This window comes from Leptidea sinapis, chromosome 21 (assembly GCF_905404315.1).
Source record: "Leptidea sinapis chromosome 21, ilLepSina1.1, whole genome shotgun sequence".
Classification (NCBI taxonomy): Eukaryota; Metazoa; Arthropoda; class Insecta; order Lepidoptera; family Pieridae; genus Leptidea; species Leptidea sinapis.
This window is the reverse complement of record NC_066285.1, coordinates 12,677,730-12,700,376: the sequence shown is the minus strand read 5'-3', so window position 1 is coordinate 12,700,376 and position 22,647 is coordinate 12,677,730. Positions and strand designations below refer to the sequence as shown.

The window sequence follows — 22,647 nt, the reverse complement described above, 5'->3', positions numbered from 1 at the left end:
AAGTATAGTTTTGTAATATATGGATATGTTTATATTTAATGTTGGCGCCATTTTGGAAATCGCCATCTTGGTTTTTATTATTAGCACTATTACATATTCTTTGTTATTAGTAATAGCTGCAATGACAGTACAGCCCCGTCGAAATTTCAGCTGTTTATAATTGAGGTTACTGGTTTATAATATACAGTCCACTGACAGACAGACGAACAAACGAACTGTAGGAGGGTACCCTGGGACTAGTTACCCTTCCGGTACTGAACACGAAAAGAATATTATACAACTTGCATATTGAGTGTAAGTCTTGTGATGCATTGTAACTTACTTCATGCCGCTCCGAGTAAGGCACTGCTAGCAGTAACGAGTAAAATAAGGCACTCAGTATAAGGCACAGGGCGGTTACGATTCTCAGAAGTTTGCCGGAGCCACTGGGGACCCCCGCGCCCCCCGTCGACCCTCGACCTACTGACAACCTGAAACAAACAAGACCAGAGTAATATGTACGACCTTATACATCATAACTTTGTAAATTACAACGGGGCAACTAACTATCGATCACAACTGTTATGGGCCTACGAATGAACGTTGTCTTATCCGGGAGACACCTGTTCGATGTTCACCAATGAGTTTTTCGCTTTTAAAATTCATAATATGATATCTTCGGGGGAGGCCTTTGTCCAGCTGTGGACGTCTTTCGGCTGAGATGATGATGAATATTATACAGGCTGGATCTTTGAGAAGGGCGGTGATGCCCTGTCGGAAAGTACGAGACTTAGAGAAAAGTCGTGAAAGGAGTAATGCCCTCGATTTATAAGAAACCAACAGATGTTTGCGTAAAAGTTACATTTTTATTTTAGTTAACCCGACGTTTCAAGACCTTTCCAGATCTCGTTTTCACGTTTTACGCAAAAGATCTAATGTAAAACCGTTACAATTACACGCGTTTTAATCCTTTAAAAGTGTTTTATTTACATGTGTAACACTCGCGTTAATCAAAGAAAATACTTTAGAAACCAATAACTGCATATTTAGTTTTTTTAAATTTCTCGAACTTTTGACGGCAATCGATTCGAATGATGTTTTAAAAATAATTACTTCCTGTATTATTGGACCAATAGACTCTGTTGCTGATATGGATCAATCTTTACAATGAAATTTATTACCAAAAATGAAAGGAAATACCAAATTTTATGTTTTATTATTTTAACAGGGAAGAAAACTCACCTCCTATTCGAACTAAGGTCATTAGAGAGACGTATCAACTTTTGCATTGGAGTCATTTAACATTTTGAGCAACTAATTAGTAAGTTAAAAGTAAGATATGAAAAAAAAATATTATTGTTTAATTAATTTTGAGCAATACTTTTGCAAAGATTGATCCTCATCAGCAACAGAGTCTATTGGTTCAATAATACAGGTGTATTTTTTTTTAAATATCATTCGGATCGATTTCAATAAACTAAATATGCAGTTATTGGTTTCTTATAAATCAAGGGCATGAAGCATCGCCGCCCTTCTCAAAAAACCACCCTGTATAGGTATGTTTATTGGATGCTCTTACTGGGTGAAGGAAAACATAGTGAAGAAATTTAAAGATTGTTTGTAAAGCCACACTAGGCGGGGTCGACTAAAACTACAAACTGAAAGGGAATTGACCGTGTCACGCAAAATAGGTGTCGGGTTGCGGGATAGCCGATGCAGTGCGTACTCAACAATAAAAATAAAAAAGTCCCACCACCCGATCGATGCGTGGAATAAATTAAAAATGCTCATGTGATTAGAAACTGGTTCCTATCGGAACGCAACGGGGAGCGAGAAACAATAATGATCGCCAGATCGCCAGGTAGGTGACTGAAGTACGCGTGGCCGTGTTACATCACTAATACCAAAAAGTAGCTTTATGGTCATACCAGCTGCGCCCCGCGGTTCCATCCACGCAAAATATTAAAACAAATTATACTTATATCGTACCCCGGGCTATCATAGATATACTATATATATAGATATAGTTCTATTTAATACGGTTCACTACGCCAGCGCAGGCGGTTAGAGCAATTCGAAGACAAAATATTTAATAAGACATGAAAATGAGAATTATTACAAGAAACTTCTTCAAAACTATACATTATAAATTGTACAATAATAGCATTTTAAACATTTTAAATTACTCAACATTATGAGAGGTAATATTTGAGCTGGGCAAACAGAGCATAGTAAAAATATTCTTAAAGTGTTTCAAATATGTAATTATTAATAAATTGTCTTGTAATATAATAAATTCTCAACAAAAACTTAAGTTTGTATTTCCATTTGGCGCTATTAAAGTAAATGTTGTACATTGAATCTAGCAGGAACTTCGGAAATCGAAAGGAAAATCAGGAGATCGATAAATCAAGTATATATTAGTACTTACTTATCAATAAGAGGACCCAAAATGGCTGGTCCCAGCAAGGCCACGCATGGTGTTACGGTAGATATGAGACGGGCTTCTCCCTTATTCAATCCCACAGACAACATGTGCAAGGGCAGGAATGGGTATATACAGCCTATTCCTGTGGAAAAAATTTAAATCAAAATTACCTAAAAGAGCATATGAAATTGTTAGCAACTTTTGTATTTTGAACTTTATGCAACTCTCAGAAAAATCACCAAGATTTGTTACCATTGCGTCTACCGCATTAAAAAAAATCGCACAACTTGAGAAACATTCCAGTTGACAGCTAGATACTTCCAGTAGTATCGTTGGCAAAATCAGATTATATTCTCATTATAATTTGAAGTAAACCGAAGCGGTAGTATAAATTTATCTTCCCTTGTATTTCAAGCTCGTGTAGCCCCATAGCATCACTGATTGATTTCGAAGCATCGTTTTTCAAATTTAAATTATTATAATTTTCCTCCGACGAGTTCCATACTACTGGGTTTGATAGAAATTAAAGTGTCGTTTAATTCGTTCGTCCACGCTACAGTCGAATCCACAGAAGAGTGAAATTATCGCTAACAGGCATCGTTATTTTGATGTTTAGTGCCAAAATAAAAACTGGAACACGATTTCCAACATTTGTTTACAATTTTTGTTGCCAACGCAAGATAACTAAAGAAGCTTGATTTGTTAGCAACAACATTGACAACATAAAAACCATTTTTTTCTGGGGACCCAACTAAATACTATCAGGCTGTTAAAAGGCCTGATCGTTATAAATGTAAACAAACCTCCGTACAAGTATAAATGAGGGTAGTTGCGTTTAAAAAGGTTAATATTGACAGGTTGATGTTTTCTACCAGTCAATATTAATGTAACGTCACCGTCAACAGTTTTTCGGCTGTTATTAGTCATTATTTGATGGAAATGAATAAACATTTGTACGTTTTTTTTTATAAATCTCGTCCTTTTTAAAATCTTTTTTAGATTTTTTTAAATGGTTTTTAATTTATACATAAATGCTTTTATTTAAAAAATGATTTTATTTAAAAAAAATTGTGAAATTATAAAATTCGTTCATAATAATAATCACCATCTCTACTATATCTATTACAATGCATTTAATATTTCTAATATATACTTAAGAAAAATAACTCTTGTCACTTATTTTAAAATAAATTGAAAAAAATCCAGAAAGAACACAGAGTTCATAAAATATACGGTTGGATGTCTCTGAGCTCCGTACGAGGTGAATGGTCCCTTAATCATTCGGTACCGACCATGTGAGGTTCCTTAGAAGGAAGCTCGAGAAGTTGCGACACAGCTAATATATAACCCAATGTATAACTGCTATCGTCTGCGGACCAGTTTTTATATATCTTATATTGCTTTGTACTCGTTCCATAAGCGAAACGGTAAACGTTATTAAACTTCTCAGCAAGAATAACTTGCTCGGTATTTTATAATCTCACTGCTGTTCATTTTATTGGGCTTATTATTTAATTTAAATATTATATGTACCTAATCGCAAATTATAAATAGCAATATTCTAATCTTATAAACACAAAGAGTTCAATAATAAATATGTACCAATAAAAGTGTACAAAAATAAATGTATTACAAATAACAGTTTTAAAAAATTTGTCAATTTCAGAAATTTATTAATTTTATTCTAGAACATGTCTAGTTTTAAATTTTTTTTTTTTTCTGTATTCATTTTATTATAATCTGTCTCCTTCGCTGGGACATTCAATAATATGTGTGTCCTACTGGTATATATATTGGCTTGCTTGGAGAATGGCCTATGCCAAACCCAATTTCCATAATTAAGCATCTGGTTGGCTAGTTAGTAGATCTTGAGGTATTTTGCGTTTCAGTCTTCTTGATACTTTCGTTCTTTTATTCATTATTATTAGTTTTAAAATGATATAGATTTTATATATATTATGTACATTCTGAGTTAATTAAATGAGCGTTTACTTAGATATATAATTAAATGGATAACATACCTGCTAGAAAGCAAAACAGCACACATTTTAGTGTAATTAAATTCCTATTCACGATCCGTTTCATTTTGACTTTCATTCACTTCACGCTGTTATGACGATGGCTTTTGCATGTTGCATCTAAAAATTAAAACAAGTAATTATAGTATCAATAAGATTTTCTTACATTGTTAATAGGTGACGTGAGATTTGAAAAGGGCCAGGGACAAACGTATTTATACACCCACATGGTACAAACTACATTGGGTTATCAATGTCGTTAGTCGGAATTTTAAAATAGCCATGCGAAATAAAATGAGGCCACTCTATTGTGGACCTGTGATCTCACTGACTCGGTGACACAATCTTTGATTCTGGTCTCGATGTCCTCACTCTTGTATCACAATAATTTGTAAATAAAAAAACTTAGATGTACGTGTAGTAAACATTATTGTGTTACGGTCTGAAGGGTGCCGTAGCTAGTGAAATTACTGAGCAGATGACTCAAAGTGACGAGCACAACTGTAGTGCCGCTCAGAATTTTTGGGTTTTTCAAAAATCATTAGCAGTAACCTACTTATTATAAAAAGTTGACAGCAAATTATTCGGTAATATTATATCGGCGCAGCTGTCAGCTGCTCAACCGGGAACCGGGTTAGTGCCAGACCATGCATGATGCGGGCATTTTGTGCATACAGATAATGTCTAATTGAAAGAAGGCACAGCTCCACCATCGCAATAAACTTAGTTACCTACTGTCAAGTAGAGAGGTACTTACTACTTATAGGACCAACACGTATAAAACAATACTCAAAAAATAATTAAGGTGGGCTAGGACGACTGTTAACTATCTATTTATTACACATGATGGCTATCATAAAATAATATTTATTTCAGACAGGATGGCCTGCCTCACACCTACCTAACCTCAATTTACGTGAGCATATAAGCTAATGTCTGTGCTACTGTTTAGACTTTAGATTTAGACCATAAAAACCTAGCTAATAAGCTAATAGAAATGAGCGTGTTCCTTATTGAACTGCCTCCTAAAGATACCTACGTACTACGGACGGTTGCGACGTTCCGGATATTGAGGGACTTACGCGGCAATGATGTGCAATATGAATACAATTGTCAGTACGAATAAATTAAGAATCTCTTAATGAAAAATGATTGTCATAGGTATATTGTATTTAAAAAAATAGCAGCTCAGTTTATTATTCTTATTTATAATTTATAGAAAGACAATATTTATGAACCTGCTAAGTTATATTTACCTATTAGTTTTAAGTCTTACAACATTTTCACTGTTTTTAATTTAATTAGTAACTTAAGTAGTGACGTATTATTCTAATTATTAGCATTAATTGTAACCAATGTGGTTTTTTTGATGCTAAGTTGACCTAGTTTTGTATATAAATTAATTGTAATATGATAATTGGTACAGTTGCTGGTTAATCCGCCGTCCAGATTAATACGAAATCACTACTTACTCGCTGATGGTGTACTAGTCACCTGTGAGGCGACAAGTTTACCGTGGCTGTGGTACTTCAATAATAAATAAAACAATTTACTTTATGAAACGTATCTCAGCGAACATGAATTACTTAATACGCAATCGTTCAGTTATATGTATATTATAATAGGAGAAAGCTGTTCCTACGAGGGTGCCACATTGTAGACACGAGACATCGAAGACGAGCGCATTACTTCCCGAGCTTGATACGTAGTGGTTTATACTACAGCTACACATAAATAATAAAAAATACTTATTATAATTTTTAATTATAATTGTTTTTTTTTTTTAATTACCTATAGCAAATGAATTTCAAATATATCAATTATACAAATTAAACGCGCAGCATTGAGATTTTTGATAGCTGTTGTAAAAGACTATGTAAATAAATAAATTGGAGCTAGTCAGTATTGCCGGCTGTCAAAATAATCAATATCCAAAAGTTACAAATGGATTTATATAATAACTTTTCCGATCGAATAGGTATATTATGTGCGTAACAACTGACGCACTTTAGACCTATTTGTCCCACGATATACGACAAAGTGAACCTAGTATTTAACAATTTTTAAGGAGATTTTTTGTGAATATTTCAGTGGATATGTAAAATCAGGTTAATGCGATGCCAACTTCACCCGCTGTCCGTCGTTTGTATAACCTAGCGACGATTATAAATCTGAATGTTTACGTTTAAACATTCGTAGAAATGCGTAAAAACGTTTTAATAAACGTAACAGATTTTTTTGTGATAAAAATATTTTCTGTAAGACGCATTTAGTGTAATGCACGGAGTCTTACACACTATAATGACTTCTATTTTTATGGTGGCAACGAATTAATTATATTTTTTTTATTTATGTTCGTTTTATGACTCACTCGCACCAATAATTCTATTACTAATTATTTAAACTTTTGCCTATATTTCTGTCTATTTCTCCTTGCAAACTTTGTCCTACAATGCCTTCCAAACGTTACAACCAGGTAACCTGCAAATCACGAAATCAATAACTAAACTAAGTGTTGCGTGTTGCGGACACATTTCTGTGTTCGAAGGGTTTCTTTGTGTTTGCAAATATCACAATATTATAGTTAATCCGCGGACGGCCAGTTCTGTAACTCGTTATATCGAGTTTCTTGCTCCATAAAAACAGCGGCGAGTGCGACCCGCATTGTGAATGTATGACGGACGCATTAATTACCAAATAAAATGAGTTTATGGTTCGTAATGACGAAATCCTTTTGGCTCAAGCATTTCTACAGTTTCGTAGTACATCGGTTTTGTATTTAGTTATACATACATATATTATAAAAAAATCTTTTTCGTGTTCTGTGCCTTGAAAAAGCCATGAGAATAGTGAACTTTATAGTTCGTTCTCAAGTGTTTTTTTAAGAACGTATCGATGTAATTGAAGTTAATATTGATCATTACAAGCTCATGGAAATCAAGACCTAGCTTAGGTACTTGTTTATCTAAGATTGTAATATCAACGATGGATGGATTTTAAATGAGACGAGCATTCGGATCTAGAGATGATTCAAAATAAAATGGTCCCTGTACCTAATGTAAGTATTTAAGAGAACCATTCTCCAAAACATCTACTTAATTATTATTAGTTCTTGAACGCCGACAATAATTAAGTCGTAGCTTAGTAATTATAATGGAATTCGGAGCATGGGTTAGCTGAAGTCTGGCAGCACAGTATATTTTTATAACCTAAATAAAGCTTTATCTTATATTATAAATACTGTGCTGACACTGCGTAACTGCAAAGTAAAATAACCTTTTGTGTCTCAATATATAATAATGTTTACTCAGATTATTTTTGCGAAACCTAAGGTTATGAGACTCGCTCGATCCTGTAGACAAACTGTGTAAACAGTTTTACAGGACTTTGTATTATTTTAAGAAGAAACTGTATGTTTATAATAAATAAATAAAAATGGAGTTTCGCCGAAATTAAAATAACTTCTCGTACACAATATTATACCAATAATTTGCCTTCTGGTATCAACCGGAACAGGTCCTCAGAGCACTTTCCGTGATATATGCGGTAGACTATGTAGAAAGACTCACATCTCTACGCATCGGCGTTAATTCTTTGGCGATCCAAAGCATCAAGCCATTTGGAGATTACTAGATCGTCGATGATTCATGGCAAAAGGAAGAAGCTGTCACGGGGGAGAGCCCGTACCCTGTGTACTCGTACCCGAGAAAAGAACTCCATGTGTGTGTCTCGCCCTACTAAGTAGGTACACCAAACTTTTAAATTAATTATTAACCTTGCTATTCCGGAATTTGTAGCACTGGCATGTGAGTCGCAACGCTGAATAAGCAGTGGAGAACCTTGGTAATCCAGAATCGATTTGAACGCGAAAAGAACCCAAGAGATCAGCTTTCTCTACCGCGTCTTTGGCCAGCGTGTCATCGTCCTTATGCATCGGCGGAATGGCAGACTGACAGCTTCTAGCCCATATGACACAAGTGTAAAAAGATACAACGTAGGCAATGAAGCATTGGGAAGAGCTGGATTGAGGTGAAACTCGACGCTTAAGACCGAGCGGGCGGTAGGGCACTATGGGTTTTGCCCTCTGCCTTAACGGCTCTGGCAGCAGTGCTAATACTCGTACAGCGGACAGCGGAATCAGAGCAAGCTAACTGATCCAAAGGAAAGCCTTTTTGTTTAAAAGTTTGATATTCCGAATTGTCGGGACCCAGTGCTCTGTGAACGGCTGGATCACTTGGTATTGCATAGAGATGTCGCTTCATTATGTGTCTTCTACCGCATTTATCAAGGGGAGTATTCCGAAGAGCTGTTTCACCTGATTTCTGCCGATAAATTCCACCTTCGCACGACATACCACAAATTAGGATATCATCCCCACCATCTGGATGTGTGGCGGTTCTCCACAGTGTGGTTTTCAAGGAGTCTTCTTCCACGTACTACAATGCTGTGGAATGAGGCTTCCTTTTGCGGTGTTTCCGGGACGATACGACATGGGTACGTTCATAAAGGCCGGCAACGCTCCTGTAATTCCTCTGGCGTTGCAAGAGAGAGAGAATGTGGGCGGCGGTGATCACATAGCACCAGGTGACTCCATGTGGCTCGTTTGTCCCCCTTTGTCCATAAAAAAAAAATCACTAAAAATCAGTGTTGTGTTCAATTATTGACACAACTATAACTCAGCAGACTCCAGTTTTGGAAGACCAGTGCCACACAGATCATTTAGTATTGCTTCTTTTTCTTATGTTTTTAAAATTAAGCTAGCATTTGTTTTGATTAACTTATTTTAATGAATGTGTGGTAAAGTTTTTCATCCGAAATTAATTCATTTTCATTTCATACATATATTTTCATTTTCATTTTAGTGTTGAGAGCCATTGATACTATGAAAAACTGGTAAAGTGCGAACCGGAATGTTCCGTACTTATAGGTACTATTGTAATACGTTTTGTAAAAGAAACATTTCTTTTCATTTGCATGGTGGTGACTTTCGTTTTCGCCCCGTTGATGATAAAGCGGCAATACTGTCAAAATTTCAGCTGTCTACTGTTATGACGGTTTATGAGATACAGTCGGGCCCGCTGAAGGACAAGAAGTATGGCGGAGTCTTAGTAATAGGGCTCCCGGTGGTTACTCCGGGGGTATGGAGCCGAGAGAAAGAAAAAAACAAAATCTTATATATTTAAACGAGCAATTCTTATATATATATGTATATTCTGAATCTCGGAACGGCTCCAACGATTTTCATAAAATTTAGTATACAGGGGATTTCGGGGGCGATAAATCGATCTAGCTAAGTTTCAATTTAAAAAAAATGGTTTATCCGTGTTTTAATGAGAAACACCTACAATAAATATAAATCCTTTGTTATAGCAATACAATAACGTTGTGAGTGAATGAAATCTATAAATAAATATAAATTAGTGTTCGCACTAAGATGCGAGGAATTATGACTCAATCGATTGACTGAGTTCGTGACATTTGATAAGGCTCAAGTTCTTCGAGTGCGCGCACACTGCTCAGTGAACACATAATAAGTTTTACAAGTGTTTCATGCAGTAAAGCTGAGCTCTTTATTTTGTGAGTATTGAACACAAACGAATGAGTCTGAGCTCTCACGCTAGACTATGTCACTTGTTTGGGTGAAGTTGGCTCGAATGGACTGGAAGCGCGATCAGTCAGATCAAAATTTATTAGTAATTTATACTTACACAATTATTTTTATTTTGTTATATTCATACATTGTTTAAAGATTTATTGTTGTAGTTAATATAACCTCGCTTTGTAAAGGTTTTTACATCTGTCATGTTGTCACATACCATTTTTACTCGCCTCATACATAATAGAAGTTTCGTCTGTATGTATGTATGTAAGAGAATCATTAGACGTGATTTTCACCCACTAACGTCCGATTAACTTAAAAATTAGCTCACGTATGAACGATCGATGACAATACAGTCTACTATTATTATAGGTTAAACGTATATTAATATTTAACAGAAGTTAACGAAACACAATTACTCCTACATCCTACTCAATACAGACTATTGTATGTTAGTCAAAATGCCGTGACTAACAATGCCATACATATTATGTTGTATGCAGATCCTTCACTAAGATCATACACATTGGCTTGCGTGGGAACCCACCACCCATCACCCACTACTATTTGTTAACACATAAAGAATGTTTACTATAGCTAGGTAAGTAGTTAGTATTTCTTATTCTGGGACGGTTTTGTAAGCCATCTGGTGTTTCACTGGAGCATGTGACGTATAATTGTGATCTCATACCACGGTACAGATACTAAATCTAAATGAACAGGAGCCCTATTACGAAAATCGAAATACGAAGTTTCGGTTGACGGATCGTACATTTTTCTATTACGAAAGTGTTTCGAATCCGAAGATCGAAACGAAGTTCGAGATTAGACATTTTGTCTTTCGTTTACCTTATTCCCAAATTCACTCGACACCTACGTTTTCGTTGTTTGACATTTTTATGGTCGTAACAACAACGTCACTTTTAACGACAGACTTATATGTTTCGTTTTAGATAAAACATATTTATTTTATTATAAAATGGCACGTTTTCAATGTACGAAGAGGTCTTCTTGTACGAAGAAAACCTTGAAAGAGCAAGAGAGCGACGTCGACTCCGGCAATATTTATTAAATAAACAAATTCCCGATGGTTGATTCCCTAATTTGTTATGAATTATCGCCATAATCATACTTTATTTGAAAAACTTTGTGAAGAGATTATAGTAATAAAGCCACTATAAAAATACGAGAGGGATTGATCCCTCTATCAAATAATAAATAAGTTTTATTAGTTATAAAGGAGCTCCATTACAAGCCAGGAATGGTCGCAAAGATCACAAATCACAGTCGCATGTTGTGTTTTACATAACATGTGTGTTCAGTCGGGGAAGATGAAATGCAAAGCAGGATGAACCAATATGTTACTGGACCACCACGCACACGAAATGAGGTAATACAATAATTACTCAACAGAAATTTAAGAATAATAATCTACTAGATATAACTATTATTGCAATCTGCCTGTAAGTGATAAAATAAAAAGATAAGATGAAGACTAGTCTGTTCAATATTCAACAAATTATATTCTAATAAATCATAAAAATTTGTGTAGTCGTGTAAACACAAAAAAATATTATTTCTTTTAATGCAGATAAAGAGAGAGGTTTTTGTACATATAAATAAAAAAAGGGATTAAATTTATCGTATATTATATTTTTAAAATTATTATTTAGTTCTTTTACTTTCGCCCAGGATGCCTTCTAAATTTTTCTGAAATCTATAAGTAAGTATTTCTTGTTTTATATTAATAATTAAATACTACTATACTAATTAATATTGTAAATTGTTTTTTTTTTTTGTGTGAGTGTTTTTTTTATTGCTAATAAAGTGTTTCTATTCTATTCTAAATAATACTTACTCGCATATAACTTTCACTTTACTTCTGAAAAAATTTAAACTAAAAAACCGCGAAAGTATGTTAAACTACCAGAGACTAAATAAAAATATAATGCAGTAGATGACATGATACGGCAAATTTAATTTAACTAATAAAGCATATTTTCTTGCAGTAAAATAGGATTATTTTTTAAATAGATAACTTAAACGCAATATAAAGCAATTCCATTATTTAAATACATGTTAACACAACGAAAAACTTATTTTTAAATTTCTAATTTGTTATCGGTTTTGGCACGATTTACCGGTAATATAAGTATGTACATTCATATCATCTTGGTACAATTTTTTTATGTATACGGTTCCGAAACGAATTACGTCCGCACTATTCGGATCCGAAGTACTTTGGTAATAGGATTTAAATCGAAGTTCGTCGTTCTTTCGTTTCGGACCGAAACTACGTATTTCGGTTTTCGTAATAGGTGCCCAGATCTAAAAAAATACGTATTTATTTGGCAGAGGTACCATTATTGATTTTAGAACGCTGATGACCGAAAAAGGGTTGGATATAATATAATATTGTATCAAAGATGTTTTTTTTTGCAGATCAGGAAAATACATTTACGTATTGAAGACCTTGAAATGGGGCCCATATGTCGGGACTAAAAACCTCTATGCTGTCAGCCCTAAAGGTTTTAACTGGGACATAGGTCGTGGGCTGTGGAGGCCGCAAATACTACGCAGCAACAGTCGCGGGCGTCCCCCTCGGCCAGGCTGTGTGCTGGTGAGAAATACGAAACACAAAATGTAATGTGTGATGTTCTTTATGTGGGCCCGGCATGTGTCGCGGACGGCGGGGCAGCAGGCGACGTGATGTCGTCACCGCTATAACCAGCGAAGGTCCGCCGCCATTCACCGTGCGTGACCAAGCACGCGACACTGTAGCTGCTCTATCATCAATTACGGGCACACATGACATGAAGATTGTAGACAGTTAGTACCTACATAGTCCTTTTATCTATTCGGCGCCATCAGAATCTTTAGTTTCAATGATGGATGACCTGATTAATAGCACATGCCAAAACTGAAAACACACCCTCACAGATGTTCGGTGTTGGTCTATAGTACCTACGTACATATCTGAGGATGGAACTGTTTTTGAGGTCGATACCACAAGTGCGCGTGTACTCCAAACGCTCCTGTTGGGTTTCTGGTTAAGACGAGAGAAGTTACAGGAAGAGCGCATGGAGAGTGGTGATCACTTTTACTTATATCCAAAAAAAAAGCCATCGAAAGATAAACATGAAGGTTACTGGATAATAGGTAATGGGTGTAACTGCCCAGTACATCGATGATAATTGCCGCTGATCGAATGGAACTGAGGCCGATACGTACATCATTCACAAATATCATAAAAGAACAAGTGCTGACCCGTCAAACGTTATACCTACTTATTTCCTTAGATAATTCTAGAAAGAGCGTCTTGCTGCTAGACAACCAATGAAAACAGACCAGGTTTATTACCTACTTTAGTGTGCGTGTCAAGCTACGTCTTACACTCGCGATTTGATTATCGTTTTGTGTTAGCGTGCATTGCTCAAAATAGAAGTTGACGGTCAAAGAAATTTTTCGACCTTTTGACAGCTGTCACAGTCTACCTAGACGTATTAATGATCTAAGCTTAGATTAAGGTTTGGTCTCCGCTGCGCTCCAACTTTATACCACAGGCGTAATCGCAAAGTGCGGCAAGTACAATGTGTGACGTTGACGTGCCACATATTAAACTTTGTTAATAATTTAAACTAAAATTCCGGGTTGAATACAAAAACTTTGTAAAAATAATACTACAAGAAATTAGAAAGACACTGGGATCACCTATCATTAGTAAGAATATTGTATTTTATTAATTTCAATGTAAAATAACACGAAGCGTATGTTACAAAATTTTAAAGATACCATTGAGTGTCAAGATGCCACGCACACAAGCATCTATTAATTGCCGTAATAAATAAGTTATTGTTTTTAGATAGTACGGTATCGAGTTGGAGCGCAGCGGAGATCAATACTGAATCTAAGGAAGGAAAGCCTATGCAATATCCTATGCAATTTATTTTATTTAAACAAAATTATTAAGTTTGGCCAATAATTATACATTTATAATATGAATGATGTTCTTTCTGTTTAAAATTTATACAAAACGAGCCGAGCGTGTGTTTTATTTATGTTTATTATATTTTGATCACTCTTCCGTGCATTGTACATATATAGTATATATTATATCCAATATCTACATACAAACGATAGTTTTATAAAATATAGTGATTCACACAAATAAGTTCAACAATTATAATAACAATAAACGGATATCATCAATAATATTAAGTGATGAGGTCATCGCCACTATAAAGGGTAAGAAGTTCGTTACGAGCGGCACGTAATGTAACTATAAGACGTTATGATAACTATTATCAAACTCGTACTGACTAAAGACACTTCGCTATATCAATACTAATTATCTTCATTGAATATATTATTACAATATTATGTCTCTGGGGGCTATAAAGATGCGATACCGTCGGAAACGTTGTTTGGTCGAGTGATATAATAGTTGTCTTCTGGCTATCGAGCAATATTGCAATTTGCTATTTAAAATGTATCAAGTATTTTTTGAGTAGTTACAATAAATTAATAAGTGCCGAGACGGCGCAAAGAACTAAAGTTCACAAATATAGACCTTTTACTGGATGGACGGACAGGACAGGAGGACGGAAGGACTAGATGGCCATCCGCAACAAAAAGTGTCAAAAATACGTTGCCGGCCTTTAAGGTAGAAGTATACTCTTTTCTTGAAGGTCCCTAAATCGTATCGGTTCGGGAAAACCATAGCTTCGGTTTGTGAAATCGAGTGGTATGGTACTGCAAACTGCAGAGGTTAATATTTGATACTGGTTACAGTTGTAATTAAAATGAAATAAATCATATCACCTTGATTCGTTAACGCGATCCAAAACAAGTGCGGACAGGAATGTGAGATAAAGCGACGTATTCAGTAGGGATGGGGGGCTTTCGGCAAACTTTCCGACGTGTTCAGAGACAAACGAGTGCCTTTAAACCTCAAGCGCCGCACATTCGAACAGTGCGTCCTACCCGTAATGATTTATGGAGCCGAGACTTGGACGCTGACTCCGCAGCTCGTCCACCGACTACAAGTCTCCCAAAGAGCTATGGAAAGAGCTATGTTGGGGATTTTTATACGCGATCACGTTCGGAACAACGAAATCCGCAAGAGAACGGGACTAACTGACATAGCAAACACCATAGCCTCTAGGAAGTGTAAGTGGGCGGGCCATATTTGTCGTAGGTCCGATGGAAGATGGGGTAAAAAGTTGTTGGAGTGGAGACCACGAAAGGGGTTTAGGAATGTTGGGGACAGCCAGCAAGATGGACGGACGATTTGATGCGAGCGGCTGGGAAGGACTGGATGAGGAAAACTCTGGACCGCACAAAATGGTCTAAAATGGAAGAGACCTTTACTCAGCATTGGGTAAATCAAGGGTGAAGAAGAAGAAGAAGTAAAAAAGTGTTGTCCATAGACTTACAATATACTATCGAATAGACAAACAACGCATGCGAGAGAGAAGAATGCCTAGCTTAAATACAGCAAACGAATTAATTGTTACTGTAATCGATTTTTATTGACAGGTCGTAAACAGTCAGATATGATTGACATAAGCTCCTCAGTATTTTCAATATAAATCACTAGCTAACGCACACACTGACAAATCAAAGTTAGTCACGTGGTATCGGGGATGTCAGGTACTCTATACGCTAGTGTATATTCGATCGTATTTACACAGTGAGTTTTACGAATTCAGGTTCCATGTGTATCTAAGGTTCGTAAAAATATGCACAGGTTCCAAATGGTTGGTTATTATTGGATCTAAAATTTTTCATAGCAGTGTCCTATAAAAAATTTAAGATCCAATAATAAGTAAGTTATTACATGTATAAAGTAAGTAAAATTAGTAGGTAAATCATTTTGTTAATGGTAAAATAAGATGGTCAGGTTTTTGCAACCAACATAAATTCTATTTAGACATTTTGAATTCAATTTGAGATTACTTTCGATAACTTCTGTATTGATTTGTACGACTATCTTTGTTTTATTTATTAAATAGATAGTTACTCAAAGAAAAATTTAATATACGTTCACAAAAATCGTCACCTTTTTGCTCCTCATAGTGATTTTCATTATTATAACACTAGAAATAAGGGATTGCTTGTAACTAATTCTAGTAGTCTTCATAATAAAACATAATAGCTATAAGCGTAAATGTATACACTTTTATAATAAGGATTTCTATGTAGAAATACTTCAATCGTACAATATTATGGAGCTTCCAATGAAACAAGTATAGCCGCGGTACTTCGCGGAGGTCGCGGCGTCCCGCCCGACTCCGGCAAACTGGTTTAATGTCAAACATGGTCACAGTGACGTCACCGGTGACATCATCGTTATTAGTTCTCATATTGGACCTTTAGGCACAATTTATAAATAGAAGCTTACCCGGTACGTAAAATAAGATTTGTTAAATGTAGAATGTTCTAGCTGTCACGTAAAAAGCTATCAAAAACTCATTCGAAAATCTCGCGCCAAGGAGATTTTATTTTCAAAGAAGCCAGTGGGTAGTAGGTACCACGACAAATCGGGAATTTCATTCTTATATGAATATCCCTATTATTTTGCTAGCTTAATATTCTTAATAGGTAATAGTACATTAATTTCTCCACACAAACTTTTTAACATAAAATATATGATAATAACAAAACGCCACTAGTATCCCCATTACTGCTACATCAATATTCGGTCTCATAATATTAAAATAATAACACGCTGGAGATCGCATCATCTAAAAGCTACCTATGAATTATTTACTTCAAAATAAAAAAAAAATTAGCTACGCTCGAGAATGTTGAGATGACGTTTTTTTTACAACTTTGCTGCCCTCCCCTTTCCTTACGTCACTCTCAAATTGTCAGATTAGTGGAATATACACTTTTTAGGATGTAATTAGCTCGCCCTACCTTAATCTGACGCTCTGACGAAAAATTAGCTACGCTCGAGAATTTCTGATGGTAAATTTTTTTTTACTAATCTGATCCTGTATCCTTCACGGGCGGCCTTATATATGGGCCTCATGTTTGGTGGAGGTACTTAACCGGGTACAAGGTATACCCCTGTATATTAATCTGCCGCGCTTTAGTAAATCCCGATATCCCCGCTTGGGCTCCCCTACTACTAGTACTGGCAGTGGAATCAGCAAGAAAGTACTTTACACATCCGCCGCGCTCTTAATGTCATCCACAGAGAAATCACTGTGAAAGTAATATACCTAGATATCAACTATACTTATTATATAATCAAAGGTAAGTATGTATAATAGTGTACTGTGACGTTGTGAACCACAAAATGTGGCAGAGCGGAGATCCTGTAGCCAATTTGCAACGAATACCTAATTAATATATTATGTACTATTGCATTGTCAACAGGTACCTAACCAACTTAATATATTTTTATACACTTTGCCTGTATCTATGGATGGAATCTTTGACAATTTGCAAAATGTATACTTAACATAAAGGATCGATTCCACCTTCACACGCCACAAACTTCATTATCAACTTCATCATGTCTGGCGTTAATCTGACAATGTAGTGGTTTTAGAGTAACATTCTTGTACGTACAACTTATATAATAATCATACATAATTATCCATCCCTACTCCGTGGTACAACCAAACTATAGAATGAGCTCCCTTCTCAGTGTTTCCAGAACGAAACGACATGAATACCTTCAAATAAAGCGCGTACACATTTCTACAACTCTGGCAACGCTCCTGTGATTCCTCTGGTGTTGCAGAATAATGTGGACAGCGGACCTATATCATACAATGTTTTCATTACTTTGGACTTGTTCTTTAACAAGGATCATCAGGAAAATTAAAAAAATAATAATATATAATATGTACATGTAAAATAATTGTTAGGTCATTGTCACACATGTCGGTATGGGATTATACGAGGATATCGTTGTATTATGTAGATACTATTCCAATTTACAAAATAACTCCTGTACATGTTTTTTTAATACTATAATATCATTTAATAACGTACTTTCATTGATACATACACCCTTTTACGAGTACCTACTAGCTACACGTATTGTACTATCAGAATAAATAATATTGAAGGAAACTTTATTTATTTATGAAGCTAGAACGTAACAACTTGTCCATCGGGTAGATTCAATAAATCAAATATTAATATACAATTACCGCTTTGCAAATATCCCTTTTTCGCTCTTAAATCGAAAAGCGATACCTAGGCCTTTGACAAGTATGCGTGTCTCTGAGAACATTACGTACCTAGTGCACACATGCATGATAAAATTACTCTGTATGCCTGTTACACTTTAAAAGCTTTAATCTACCCAACCGATTTTGATGAATTTTGTTTGGACAAAGTCAGGGGCGAAGCATGTGCCGTATCAGTTATACGGGGCCCCCAGGCCGCGGGGAACCCCGAAGTGAGTAAGCAAAAATTAATAAAAACTTTTGCTTCTTGCTGAAAAAAAGGCAAGGAGTGTGTATTTAATTTGAAATGTTTGTAAAAAATTTGGAATAATATACAGACAGATAATTATGATGATAAAATATTTCTTTTAAGTTAATGCAAATATTATTTTAAATTTTTTAAACGGGGCCCCGCCAACTCATGCAACGCCACTAGACAAAGTGTATATTCATCCCTTGAACGTAACGTAGACACCGAAATTTGGAAGAGTAAGTAAGTACTTACCTGAATTGAAGAGTTATTAGCTAAAGCTGGTAGTAGTGTAGCAAAAAAATATTGATACACAGATAGCTGACAACTAGGAATTGAAATACGATCCGTTTATATTTATGCATGCAATGATTTACCTGGCTCGTTATAATATGAAATATCATACATAAACAAACACAACACAGAATAAATTAAAATTTGTATTGGACCGAACGAACAAGATAAATATTTAAAATAAGAACCGCCCAGCAGAAGCGCCAAGCATCTGGATAAATGGAATTGGAAAGTAGGTATGCAAAGCCGCAAAGGTGTGTAAATTATTCCAGAGAAAATTGCGACCGTAACTAAGTGAAGTTTAATTAGGTCGTAGCGTGTCGGCCGCACCTAAACCGTTACCTGTGAGTGGAGGTCGGGTCGGTAAACCACCCCCACAACTTTGATATATTGTATTCACATTGCACCCAAATGTACCTATTATTTTAACTTGAACCTTGAACGGAGAGATATTACAGTGCGATCTAGTATATGTATGCATGTCTAGTAGAAATGACATCAAAAACAATTCTAAAGGAACATAAATTTTGAGAACATAAATGCCTTTTAAAATAGAACAGACCGTTTTCATCAACTACCGCCATTTAGAACAGCGATAGAATTATTTTTAAATATTTAATATGTAAACATCTTCAAAGCACTTTTAAAGATAGTCTATAAATCTTCTATTGATAATATTGAGAAATAATTGTGTAAAAGGTACGACGGTAATGATGTAATTTTTTATTTACATTCAATAATGTAAATAAAAAAAATTGTTAAAATATAACATAAAATTTGCAATAGTTTCTTGCCCTCACCGTGGTTTATAGATTTCCACACACGGCTTTTATGTAATATTATATAGGATGTGATCAGAATTAAATAAAAAAGCCCGTTAGTTTCTTGCGCCCGTTCTTCTAAGGTCTAAGGCATACTTGTACAAATGGATAAATTTTGACTTACAATAAGTGATATCATATCCTATTTGGAATAAAAATATTTGAATTAGAATTAACAATATAAGCTAAAACATAATTAGTATTTTCTTTGATTAACGCGAGTGTTCTACATTTAAAATAAAACAATTTAAAATATTAAAGGCCCCCTGAATACGAGATCTGTAAAGGATTTGAAATGTCGGGAATGCAAAAATAAAACGCGTGTAAATGTAAAAATAAAGTTACATTTACACGCGTTTTAATCCTTTAAAGACTATTTTATTTAAAGTAAATTAAATTAATACCTACTTAGTTAATCTCTTAAAAACATCACATGAGCTTAGAAATGTTTGTTATTCTTTTTTATCCAAAAACTTACCTACTTATGTGTTTATATCGAGGTGATCACGAAAGTGGAAAACTTTTTATAAATATAAAAGTTTAATATAAAATAAGGACTTACCTAATTATAAATAATGCAATAATTATCATTCACTTCTTACAAACATTTTAATGTCCCAATAATTTGAAACACACAATCGGCAACACACTGTACACAAGAAATATTTTACATGCTACAAACACGACTGATTCCGTGTATACAATTTCCTACTCTGTGAAAAATAAAACAGATTGTACGGTCTATGTATATGTAATAAGTGTAGTCTGGTATGGTGCGTCTCATCCTATAGTTCTTATACCGTTATGTTGGCAGCAATTCAAATAAGTGTTGCCTGTATTACGTGAATGAGCTACCCTGAATTCAGGGACGTTTAATTATATATTTCCTTAATGAAATTTGATAATCCACAGAATGTACTAGTATGTAGTATTATCTACTTTAAGAGTTATGGGTGAAATTTAAAGTGTAGGTAGCGTATATGTGGTAAATCTTTATTAATCATACATAATATTATTTGTATTGGTACCGTTGCTCAATTATTAGTGGCTCAAGTAAAACGCGAATGGAAACGGTTGGAGGCCTTTGGCGATTGGCAAACAGATTCATAAAAAATAAAAATAAAATACCTACAACTACTAGAATAAGTTATTTTGTTTTTAATGTTTGTTTTAGAGTATTGTAAGTAATCAAACTCAGTTAACATCAGAATAAAGGCTTATGTATATATTATTTTTATATTTGATACGTTTTCTCAGCCTTTGTTTAGTCTGTTAGTTTGGAATGATGGAAAAGACTATTGGAATTATGCTTATTTCATTTTGGTTCCAGATTCTAGCAACTTCATCCTTCAGTTCAGTGATTTGTTGAATTTTTCATAAATTGTTTTTTGACACGTGACATTTGCAGCATTTATTGTTCGATATTGAGTAGTCTTTGATTATGAATTTCCTATAGTTTTTGGTGTTGGCTATTTGGTCCTGAATCGCTATTATAAATCTTTCGGTTTCTGGGGAAAGGTTTCCTATTTTAAGCCATTTGTTTAAGGCGGTGGTTTTAATGTGTGCTTGTTCTAGGTCGTGAGGATGCCGGCCGTGACGATCGTTACTTCCGGTATTTTGAGAGCCTGGTCTATTTGGTCTTCGTGTAAATTTAGTGGGGTATAGTTAAGATTACTTTGAACTACGTCTTTATGTATTTCGCTGGTCTGTGATTTAAAGTGGAAAAAAAGCTTTTAAATTTTTCGACTTGTTTTTGACATCTCAGATGATTCTAATCAATAAGGCCCCTTCCCCTATATTATTTTTGATGGTAAGTCTTTCTATTGCAGATTTTGGGTCTAAATCATTATGCTTAATGGGTGTGGTGCGAGTCGTCCGCTCTCGATTTCTCTTTCCTTTCTAGTAGCTATTTCTTTGGTTGTGATGTTGTTTCAATCCGCGGTCAGATGAAGTGTGGTTTTTCATCTCGACATACTATTATAAAAGAAGTTTATTATTTTCGGGTTTATTTTGTTTATTTGCAATATTTTTATCAACCACGAATGTGGAATACTATCGAAAGCTTTTTTATAATCTATATAATATTATGTGCAATGTAAGTTTCTATTTTTTGAAGTCGCATGGTTGTGAATAGTCGAATCAATTGTTAACTGTTCCTTACTTTTCTGTTCCTTGCCATGGTGGTTTAAAACAGTCTTTAGGCCTTGGACTTCTAATATATTCTGTGACCTTATAGTTACTTATTCACAGATAACTAAGGCTACTCAATACAATATTGTAAGTCAGTTAGTTTTTTGTCGTCAAAAATAAAAGGGGCAGGATATCACTATTAAATATATGTACTAGTTGAAATAGGTGAGAACTGTATCTAAGTTTAGGTAATTTTGGTCTGACTAGTGGGTACATGCCTGAATATTGTGTTAGTGCTGTTCTAAATTTATCAACATTTCTTCTGTTTGAGATTCTGGATTCTGAGCTACCTTTATAGCTGCTTCGTTATCCACTTGAAAGTTAGGCAGACCCTTAAGTTTTACGAGACTTCCGATAAATCTAGTCAACCAAACATATTCTCTCACGGCTTCACTGGCAGCAACCACTTCAGCTTCTGTCGAAATTGCAACGCTTTGCTACCTCTGACTTATCCAGGTGACTGGCCTGCCGGCATATATGCAAAGTATTCCAGAGGTTGAACTACCAGTTCCAATATCGCCTGCATGGTCAGCATCACTGTATGACTCTATAATTCCCTTTTTATAGTTCTTTTTATACATACTCATATACGGGCTTGGGATTCGAGCAATAACCGTCGACAACGACCTGTATGCTGCGCCCAGTGAGGAAGCTAGAGGTCCACTTGCATAAGCTCTCAGGAAGCCCAAATGATGGAAGTTTTGCGAGGAGCGCCTTGTGCCATACACGATCAAAGGCCTTCGCTAAATCCAGACCAACTGCCAGGCCTTCCCCCTTGCTTTCAATAGCCGCCGCCCATCGACGTCAGGAAGTCGAGCGGGCCGGATGGCATTTCTCCAATCGTGCTTAGAACGTGTGCCCCTGAGTTGACACCGGTGC

At 35.3% G+C, this 22,647-nt stretch overlaps 1 protein-coding gene across 12 annotated transcripts in view; it reads right to left on the bottom strand.

The window, feature by feature from the left end:
* The window catches only part of LOC126970625 (uncharacterized), a 50,892-nt gene extending 30,558 nt beyond the window's left edge, over positions 1 to 20,334 (bottom strand). For 10 of the 12 annotated variants that reach the window (XM_050816682.1, XM_050816681.1, XM_050816683.1 and 7 more), the window contains exons 1-4: positions 20,141 to 20,319; positions 4,429 to 4,545; positions 2,411 to 2,549; positions 323 to 470 (exon numbers count right to left, since the gene is read on the bottom strand). In XM_050816682.1, the coding sequence (XP_050672639.1) occupies positions 323 to 470; positions 2,411 to 2,549; positions 4,429 to 4,504 (363 nt within the window). In that variant the 5' untranslated portion in view covers positions 4,505 to 4,545; positions 20,141 to 20,319. Of the gene's footprint in view, positions 1 to 322; positions 471 to 2,410; positions 2,550 to 2,659; positions 2,885 to 4,428; positions 4,546 to 20,140 lie in introns of those variants that run through there. The other 2 variants (XM_050816689.1, XM_050816691.1) reach the window with 2 other exon arrangements.
* Between the last annotated feature and the right edge of the window lie 2,313 nt (positions 20,335 to 22,647).